Source organism: Octodon degus, unplaced genomic scaffold (genome assembly GCF_000260255.1).
Source record: "Octodon degus isolate 3935 unplaced genomic scaffold, OctDeg1.0 scaffold00162, whole genome shotgun sequence".
Taxonomy (NCBI): Eukaryota; Metazoa; Chordata; class Mammalia; order Rodentia; family Octodontidae; genus Octodon; species Octodon degus.
This window is the reverse complement of record NW_004524738.1, coordinates 3,680,131-3,690,878: the sequence shown is the minus strand read 5'-3', so window position 1 is coordinate 3,690,878 and position 10,748 is coordinate 3,680,131. Positions and strand designations below refer to the sequence as shown.

The 10,748-nt window shown below is 44.7% G+C and overlaps 1 protein-coding gene across 1 annotated transcript in view; it reads right to left on the bottom strand.

Annotated features, from left to right (window-relative positions):
* Suclg1 (succinate-CoA ligase alpha subunit) overlaps window positions 1-9,335 on the bottom strand; it is a 32,438-nt gene extending 23,103 nt beyond the window's left edge. Inside the window, exons 1-2 of the mRNA XM_004642813.3 lie at window positions 9,053-9,335; window positions 1,684-1,787 (exon numbers count right to left, since the gene is read on the bottom strand). Coding sequence (XP_004642870.1) covers window positions 1,684-1,787; window positions 9,053-9,149 — 201 coding nt within the window. The 5' untranslated portion in view covers window positions 9,150-9,335. The remainder of the gene's footprint in view (window positions 1-1,683; window positions 1,788-9,052) is intronic.
* Window positions 9,336-10,748: the final 1,413 nt, after the last annotated feature.

Below are 10,748 nucleotides of genomic sequence, written 5' to 3'. Positions count from 1 at the left end.
AAGAAGAAGAAGAAGAAGAAGAAGAAGAAGAAGAAGAAGAAGAAGAAGAAGAAGAAGAAGAAGAAGAAGGGATAAAGGATGGGTAAGCAAAAGAATAAAAAAGCTAATAAAAGAGTGCTTACAAATATAGCACTATGACATTGCTGCAATTTTTACTGTACTTTACAAAATTATGGATCTACATTAGAGTACAAATTAAAAACAAATATCCAAACTGGCTTTCACTCCAGGCAGTTTGAGAAGCAGTGCGCTGGAGGACAGTGCCTGGTAAACCCAAATGAGCCAGTTTTTTTGGTCCTAACATGGTGTTAAAACACAAGCCACGTTTCCTTAAAATCAGCCTATGTCTTAGTTTTCCCATTACCATCAAGAATAGGAACAATGTCAGCAACTCATAGGCTAGGGAAAGAAATCGGATGACACCCACCGGAGCTGTACACTGCTGAGATCAGCCCGAAAATATAAGCCTGCCGCAGTCCTGCGTGCAGCCCTGTGAGCACTGAACAGACTCACGCGGCACACGGCAGACTTCCTGCGGAAGGAAGCACGCCTCTGATGTCAGGCCTCATCATCACGGTCTCACAGAAGCTGAACCAACAAACCTAACTGAGGCAATGAAGGCTCTCCACTCCTTTAAAGCTCCCAAACAAGGAAGGTGAGTAAGAAACAGTTTGTTCGCAGGTAACTAAGACAATGAAGCCAACCTGGAATTTGAACAGTCCCAAATGGTGTTTATACCATGCACGAATGGTTACAATAAAAAAGCTCAGAAGTTTACATATCATAGGATTGTACAAAGTTTAGCAGAGAAAAACAAAATCATATAATAGATTTATGAGAAATTTGGATTAACCAAGCACTTGATTATATGCTCATATTAATATATAAAAATTAGACAACACAATTCTAATTGGAAAAGGCAAGATAGAATATACTTCAAACTGTAGATATACACAGACCTAAAACCTGTAAAAAACACATTATGGAAATATGAATACATCTGTAGTGCAAGAAAAATATCCGAGAGAACAAATGGCAACTTATTAAGAGGAAAAATGTTCAATGAGCAGAACAGAAGAAGAAAAGGTTCTTATACTGCATTTTTTTTTTTGTAGAATCGCAGCATAGGTATATTTAAGCTTACACAAATTCTATCACGAGAGAGATAATGAATGAGAATTAAAATAGCTAAGGCAGCTTGCCTGTGGGTCTCTTTCAAGACCCTTTGTGCCCCACAGAGTATAAGACTGGAAAATTCAACAGGCAGGTCCCTCCATCTGTCTCAGCTCTCCCAGCCTCTGTGGGTCTGTGAGCTTCTCCATGTTTACTGTGGACCCATGTGTCCAGCCACAAGTATTTATTTGTACAAGACCGAGACAGAAGCACCTATTTTACCTAGTGCTTAATCAAAGTAATCGTGATGTGTCCCCATGTCGGAGGGAAACAGAGGTCTATTTGCTGAAGACAGTAAGTGGCTATTCGCCATATTATTCTCCCATGCGTTTCCAGGTAAGATGAAACACAATTTCCCCGACAGGTTGAACACAGAATCTAAACTCTTAAGATACAACTCTCTTCTATACAGTATAATTTTTCAATCACTACTTTCATGATACAAAAACCAGAAAAGAGATAGTTTTTTAAGCTCTTTAGTCTACACATCAAAAATCTAGATGTACATACCTGTTTACCAGTGAAACCCTGGCAAATAACCTTTGTATTTTTATCAACATACAGATGTTTCCGGGAACCTGCATAGGAACAATGTCGAATTCCACTCTGTTGTACTGAAAAGTAAAAAAAGTGACACATTACAACTTTTCCAAACTTCTGAACAATCAATTTAACTTAGTGACAAAAAAAAAAAAAAAAATCAGGTAATTGAAAAGCTATATGGTGATCATGGAAAATTTAAACATCAAACATCACCTTTTTTTTTTTCTGCCCCTAAACATCACTTAAAATGAGAGAAGCAGACCACAGCAATAAATTAGAAAAAAGAATAAGAGTTCAAAGATAAACTGTTTAAAATAAGTAAAATAAAATAAACCCAGCGACTGCACACTAGGTGTCATCCCCACTAGTAATTATTAAACAGCCACGTGCATTCCTTTCTTGACTCCATTTTTTAAAGTCTAACTCCTGTAAATAATAGTGCAGTAAGAGGCAAACTTTGGAAGAGAGAGAAATCTGGTTAATACAACCAACTTCTATCTCAAATCTGAACACAAGCACGTGGTTTGTAGGCTACTTTCTAAAACCGGTAAAAGCACCAGCTTGTGTTGTCTACATCCCACCTCGGCCTCTTGGAAGTGGCTAAGCCTTCTACCTACTCCTGAGTAGCTCCTGAAAGGTAGTTCCAGAAATGAACACCTCATTGCACATCGCCCCAAGCCCACTGCATGCTTCCTGACTCAAATCACTTTGAATCACAGTCTCATCTGAATCACTGCCTCCTAACTCTTCCGACCGCTGGTGCCACAGATGAAGGAGCCCCGATATCCGCACTGGCACAGGTCTTTCAAGTTCCCATACCTCGAGCAAAGAGAAAGGCCCAGATTTCATCCTTACCACCCAGTGAGGAGCGTTCTGGGTGCAATCAGAACTTCTGGGCAGTGGACAGCTACATTCGGTGACTATGCTCAGTAAGGCGCCAAGAGGGAGAACTGTGGTCATGTCCTGGCACAGTGGGCACAACTGCACACCTGACCTCAGGCTACAACAGGGATTTCCAGCCCGAGAGACTTCCCCCAGGAAGCTGTGCTGGCAGTCGAGCACACGCTAGCTCTTAGCTAACAGACAAACTGAGAAAGGCCATGAACCAGTAACACAACCAGTACCAAATGGTGAATCAATGTATGATGAGTTTTGTAACTTTAATAATGAGAAAATAAGCACCTGAAATTACATACTAAGGCAGAAAGAAGGTCTAAAGTTGGCCAAAGGACTATCCTGATGGTGAGGGCTTGGGGCTCCTGTATCCTTGGTTTCTGGGTCCCTGGAGCAGCTGAGAACAGTGAGTCAGGCAGGCCTCCTTAGCCTGAGCCTTGCCATCTGCACAAGGACTAGCAGCTGCGCACAGGAAGCTTGTGACGCTACTATGAGATGCTGGCTGTAGATGGGACATGGAAATGCCTGTACACTCCCAGATCCTACGTGACCACAAAGGTAAATCTCTTCCTAGAGAGAAGAAACATATATTTGATATTTTAACGATCAAATAAATCCAAGCAGAACTGTTTTATATGTGTCCTCAAGCATATTCTAAACACAGATGTTTATAAAGCCTACATATGTGTAGCATGCACAAATATATTTGCAAGTTGTTAGCATGAAAAATTTATAAAGGTACACTCTAAAAATGTACGATAATATGTACCTCATTGGCTGATATGAGAATTAAATGAGTTTATAAAGATAGCATGTAAAATAGTGATGAGGGTACAATATGTCTTTTGGCTCTAGTAGTTATTTTATTATCATGATCAGTACTGATGCAGAATGAACAGATCACACTGCTTTGCAATGTTCACTGTGGTGGGCTCACGAGAGAACAAGTTAGGCCCTACAAAAGTATAAAGTGAAACAGAAAGGCTAAACGAAAGGGACGGAGTAATGTGACCGAGAAGTGCTTTCAATGTGGATGATAGGTTTGCACCAGGCAGCTCCAGACTGAGTCCTCTTTCCCATACACAGCAACTATACTGTCCATACGATGGCTAGTGGGATTCAAGGTGTGATTTATAGCCAGAACCTTACATGGTTGGGATTCAAACCACAGCCTTGCATGACTCCTACTTAGCACATTTCCAACCAATAACCCAAGATGCAGTTCGTGACAATACCATCTCCAAATTACTTCTTAACCTACATCGCTGCCTCTCATTTATTCATGCACATATTCATGAATTTAAGATATGAATACTTATCAACTAGATTAATCCCTTTTTCTTATAGCTAGTTAAGTACCTGAGGTTAGCTACTCATAAAGAAAAGTTTTGCACTTGCTTAGGCAAGCATAGGCAAAAGCACAAGGACCACGGTTCAATCCCCAGCACGACATGCCACACCAGCCCCACCCCCAGGGTGGGCTGAGGCAGCCACAAAAAAAAAAAAAAAAAAAAAAAAAAAAAAAAAATTGATTTAGTGCACAGATTAGAAAGCTAAAAGTCCAGGACAGAGCAGCCTCACTTGTTTGTCCTCAGGTAAGGGCTGTTGGCTGCATCACAGCATGGCAGAGAGGCTAAAAGAAGCCAGCCCCGGAAGAAGAGTCAAGGCAGGCTTGTTTCACAACAACCAACCCTTATGAGAATTCACTCCAAGAACTCACCTCAGAAGCCCAACACTAACCTCTTCTAAGAGTGAAACCTAGAATCCCCTTCTTTGGGCTCCACCTCAAAGGATTCCGCTACCTCTCAAAAGTGCTACGGTAAGGACCAAGATCCCAGCACATGAATCCACTTAAACATATGCAAGCCGCAAGCCTGCATAATATATGTATGACTACTGTAGTCCTCAACTAAAGGATTTTAGAATACAGCAGAATACCTTAGCAGCCACTTAACCTTCAAATCTCAAATAATCTGCTATTCAATGCAAAACTACATATTCATTTAATATTGAAAAATATGCTCATTTATTATTGATCTCACTGGTTAAGAACCTTAACCGCTATGTTCTGGGGTCCTTTACCTGTCCCCTCAGGATACAGACAAGCTCAACCCTTGAATACATCCATTAAGCTGCTGCTCTAGGCCAAGAGCTCAGAACCCAGCAGTGAAACAGACAGCTCAGGAAATTTACCCGTGGGGCACAGACTCAGTGACAGAGAGATGCTAACAAGTGGGGAGCCCAAGGGCGACTGCCTTAGATGGAGGCAAGAGTCTCGGAGGACTAAGTTTTCCCACCCAAAGCTACAACACCACTAGTTTTTAAGAAGTACAACTAAGCGCTAACAAGAACAAAAATGCTGCCAATTCTTGTATGGTACCAATTATTAGGACATTCCAGATCTTTAAAGGGCTCTGGACTGAGGACTCTTGAGCCTTGAGCTTCCCCCATTCCCTGTCTTCTTCCTGCCTTTTCCCAGCCTTGGGCAGAAGGGCTGATATGAAACCAAAAACTGGAGAGGGCAGGGCCAGGGCAGGGAGGCTAGAGGTGCTCAGCCCATGCTGAGAGGCGTTACCTTCTTCCTCCCAGAAAATGTGTGATGCCAGCCCATGTCCCAAGAGCCTGGAGGGGGCACAAGGCTGCAGGGCCTCTTCTGGGTTCTCTGGTGTAGTTCCACACTTACAGTGCTCTTGGGTGCCTGGACACGGTCACTCCATGCAACCTGCCCAACTCATCCCCTCTTGACCCAAGCCTCTGCTCATCCCCAAGCACAGGGCACAGGTGGCAAGGAAGGAGCTTGGTGACCTGAGTGCTTGCAAATCAACCAGAAGGAGCCCCCCCTCAACCTTTTCTCTGGCCACACCTTTAGGGGCAGCACAGAGACAGTACAGCCCAGGGTCCCCTGCTCAAGAAGCAAAGGGCTTCAGAGGTGGGCTTGGAGTTAGGGGCCCCGAGGGAGGGTCAGACAACAAGTCCCATCTTACAGGGAGGATGCAGAGCGCACCAGGATGGGAAACAGGAAAATGCTTGAGCAAAAGCCAGCAACCCTACTTAGACAGGAGTGAGAAACAGGATGACTCTCTAATCACAACCACCTGAGGATCACCAGACTGCGTCCTCCACTTCCCTCCTACCCCACTCACTGTTCACTCACGCATTCGTTCCTTCATGTACTCACGTGGCATATTATCAAACATCTCTTATAAGCTTGAGCCCTCCCACTTTTCCCTGACCTGGACTGTGTCACCTCTCCTAACTCACCTCTCCTTTTACAAGTTGCTCAAAACCTTGAGCCTCACAGCTGAACTGGGCTACATGTGTCCTCCATCAGGGACTCACAGATCGCACAGCCCTCATCTGACCTGTGGGTGGGCTGGGCTCCTCCACTCTTTTCACTGTGATGAAACCCCGCAGGGGTTACTGCCTTGCCCAAGGTCAGGGATTCACGGAAGACCCTGGTCACACTCCCCTCTGCGCTGAGTGCCTTAGTCAGTGTTGCAAGCAGGGAAGTGGGCAAAGAGCCAACCTCCTGGGCTAATATCGCTCACCAAGTCAGCATCAAGCTGGCTGGGTGAGGACCAGGCTTGCTCTGCGCTCCTGCCTTCCTATAGCTTCTAGGCCCTGCCTCACCACCCTGCTTCTCAGAACCCATGTAGGGGAGTGTCAGACAGCCCCAACTCCATCTGTGTTCTGGGGTCCTTTACCTGTGTCCTCAGGATATAGACGAGCTCATTCTTTGAATATATCCATTAAGTTGCTGCTCTCGGGGAAGAGCTGAGAGCCCAGCAGTGAAATAGACAGCTCAGGAAATTCACCAGTGGGGCACAGACTCAGTGACAGAGAGATGCTAGCAAGTGGGGAGTGCAAGGGCAAGTGCCTTAGACAGGAGCAAGAGTCTTGGAGAAACCTTTGCAAAACCTTAATCCATTCAGAATCCCTCCTGTCTCAGGAGCTGTTCCTACTCCCTGTTACTATTCTCCAATACATTTTCCCACATTAAAAAATAAAACCTTATGAACTGGAAGCTATTAGAGCCATCAAAGGTTTCTTGTAGCCCCTTCACACCCAAAGTCAAGGGCCCAGGAGCGGCTTACAGGAGTAAAGCAGGTAAGGGATAGGAACATGGCCAAGCCACACTAATCCTCTGGTCTCCAGCAGTTCAGCAGCAAGATCATTTGGGTAGAACTGACTGATCTTCTCCTGAAGTTTAAACTCCATCTTGAACTTTACATCCCAGCATACATTTCTCTCCATAAATATAAAACCCTACCTCCCTCATCCAGTCCTACCTTTTTTTCTAAAGCATTAGCAAGTGCCTGTCTCTACTGCTTCCCCCTGCCTCCTCTCTCTTCCTGGAGGAAGAGAAATTTTTTTGATTCCCCATCCCACTTAGTATGATTGCTCCTCACTCAGAGATGAAAGCAAACCAACTAGGCTTACTTCAGGAGTTCCAAGTTCGAGACTACAGAAGGAGAGAAAATGGAACAGTGTCACTGCATGGGGTGAGAGGAAACCCCATCAGGCCCCTCACCAGTTCTTGGAACTCAGCTCGGGGGACACTGGGTCTCGAGTGTGGGCGCTGGACAAGGGGATCGTGTGTATTTCAGGTTGTGGCTGCTGCCTCCAGGTCTCACTGTCTCGCTAAGGGTTTAGCTCCTTGGAACTTCAACTGTCTACTTTCTGGAAAAGCCTAAATCTAACTACAAATTGAGCCACGTAGAGGCTGCTAAGCATGGCCTTGGCCCCATGATTCAAAAGGAAAGTTTGTCAGACAAATTCAGGTGACTGAAGTTGTGTGTGTGTGTGTGTGTGTGTGTGTGTGCGCGCGCATGAAAGGGGAGGTATCGTCTCTACAGACACCAGACAAACTTTTTAAAAATCTTGAATTGCTCTGTATTTCTTAAAATAACTTCACTATTTCAACCTCAAAGCTGTTTGTAAATTCTTAACCCTTCTCACAGAAGAAATACTTCTCAGGGTTTTTTTGTTTTGTTTTGTTTTGGTTTTTTGCCTCCTTCCATCAACTGGATTCTTTCTTTTCTTTCATAAGCTATAAAAGCAGGAGAGGGGGTTGGCTCAGGAATTTCTAAATATTCTACATTGCCCCGCTAAAAGAGATCTGGAAGGCATCTATGAGTGCTTCCTTTTATTTTTTTAAAAAAATCAATACTGCAACATTTATGACCTCAGCACATAATGTACCACCAACTGAAACTTAGCAGAACAGAAAATTCTAGAGTATCCCTAGAGATGTTCACCTGGAAGCTTAAATAATTTGTGACCACCTTTAAAAAGGTTTTGCAAGGTGACATTGTGTCTGTTTTCTCAGAGACAGTGCAAATAGGCTTAGAAATGTGGCATGAGAAAAAGCACTTTGAAGTTTGCCAACGGAAAGATTTTTTTATACACTAAACACTGCCACCTGTATCCCCAGCTCTAATGGGAACTACCTCGGTTCAGATCTTAGACCTCTCAGTCTCTGTAACAGATTAATCACATAACTTGGGGTAATTTAAGACCACTCCAGCGATGGAAAACTTTGGAGTCAGATTCCTAATATGCAGATGTTTCATTTTTTAACATCTCATAAATCAGGATTTGACAACCAATCACACATCGTGATTTGAATTAACAGTGGATTCCTTTGTCAATGGCAGACAAAATAACGGTGCACCTCATAGAGGACGGTGCCTCAAATTCATTACAATATGATATTATGTTCATGTAACTTGAAACATTAAGAAATGGAGCAAGGAACTAGCCAGACTTCACACGACTGATTCCAAACTTCCTTCCTACTATAACTCATGAGACTTTGACCATCAAGAGCATTTTTAACTGCCAGCAGTATTCAAAGACGGGAAACTGAACACACCAAGTTTTCAGCAACTTGGGGTGCTCGCACCGTGCGGAGCTGACACTGTACAGAAGTGGGTTAAGTCCCAGCCAACGTGAAGCCTGCCTGTAGGAGTCCACAAGTCCACGCTGACGCTGGATGCACAAACTGCCTTCCCTTTGCGCCTGCACCTACTCTCACAGATTAGACAAGTCGAACTGCAGCACCCTTCCGCGTGAGACACGGCCGCTCCCCCACCTCCCACCTCGTGGGTCTCCGCCCCTCGCTCCCTATAGCACGGTCTGGACGCCAACCCCACCGCCGCCACTAGTCACCGCGAACACAACAGCGTGCTCCCAGATCTGCAAAGTTCCCAGACCGCAGTCCTGGCTCGGCCACCTCACGTCCCCGCCCGCCAACGGCCCACGTAGCCAGCAAAGCTCCCTCTGCACCCCAAAGCGCCACCGGAGGTCAGGACCCCGGCGTTCCGTCGCCCCGCCAGTTCCTCCCCCCGAGGGCCTAACCGCGGTCTGGGCCAGGATGTCGGGCCCAGCGCGTCCAGGTACGCGCAAAAGCCAGGAAGACAAGAGTGCCAGCCCGACTCACGGAGGAAGGTGCGCGACAGAAGGCGGGCGGCGGCGAGGCCGCAGCTGCCGGAGACCATGGTCGCGGTGGCAGCTGCAGCGGCCAAGGCTGCGGTCATCCCCCAATGACACTCCGAGGCCCCCGGGGTCCTGGCACGAGCCGGGGCCTGAAGAGCAGGGTGACCAGAGCTGGCGCCTGAACGAATTCCCCTCAGCAGTGGTCTCTTCACCGGGAAGTCGGGGTCACATGTGAAGAAGACAAAGAACTATCGTGTTGGAGAAGTAGATAGTAACTCTATTTTTCCTATAAGTGTGAGTTTGGTTAACAGTATTTGTAATGGCACATTAGAGAATCCCAAGAGAGCCTGGTCGGCGCGTGGCATTGTGGGAAATGTAGTTTTACGGCTCCCAATTTAGCGACTTAAGCCAGGCGCTTCCAGGAAGGCAGCGAGGGGCCAGCAAAAACCCGATCCAGGAGTAGAGAGTGAAGAAACTGCGAGGCAAAGAGAAATCTCATATTTAGGCCAGTCTTCTGCACCTTCTTTTTCTTCGCTTGGAACATGGAGAGGATAATGCCTCATCGCTTACTTGTTCAGGGACTGGGAAGAACTCCCTGTGGTAACAATAAATCCGAACTTACACACTAGTGTAAAGGATGAGACAGAAATACCAAAAGTTACATTACTGACATTTTTTTCCTGCAATATGAATCTGTTGGTTAAACCTTAGCCTTTGACTGGCATTAAGTATACGTGTGCCTCTTTAAAAACTCTTAAGGACTGACATTCAAGACAAGATGTGATTTTTTTACCCTACTGGAGCCAGCCAGTTGCTCCTATTTGAGCTTTAGAAGAAACCTCAGAATCCCAGAGTCAACAGGTAAACCAGAAATAAAGTAATATACTTCCCCCCGCTCCCCGCAAAGCAGTGCTCCTGAGAGTCCTTTGTATCAATAAAATTCTAATCCTAATTTACCAAAATAGTAATAAGTTGCCCAAATTATATGGTGGATATGTGATAGATAAATGGGATTGCCCAAGGAAATTGCCCAATATTTCCTCTATGACCCAGATATTGTTTCTCTCAAACGATTTTACTGCAAACAAACCCCTCCCTTATCTGTCTATTGGACCCTGTCCCGATAATTAGTTAAATAGTACCAGTGGTGTCCACTTATGTCCAGTCTGAAGGTTCATTTTAAGTAGTAAAATTCTTTTTGAGCTTCACTTTATAATAACTACATTTAGCTTCGTTTAATTGGTAAAGTGCAAAACATATATGTAATTACAGTATGACTCTGATGAATTTATTTCATCGTGAAGACAGGGATTTTAGTTTTGTACACCCAGCACCTAGTTTAAGTTGTGTCCTTAGCACTTGGAATTATGCCTACTCCCAAGAGAGTTCTCATTATGTACTGAACTGAGTTAATATATAAGAGAAATAGTCATGTGTACATTATTTATTAAATCTACAGTGTGTGGTGGGCTGAACATATTTCAATCCCTTGTAACAACTGCAGCTCAAGAGTTAGTTGTACTAGACAGCTGTCACACCACTCATTATTTGCAGATTGAGTTTTGGAATGAGATACGAATTTGGTTTCCAATTTGGCCACAGGCTGTATGACCTCTGGGTTTCAGGTTTTCTGACAGAAATGGGAATGGTGGTCTTTATTTCAGGGAGGGTGTAAGCAGTTAATACATTTAGTATGTAAT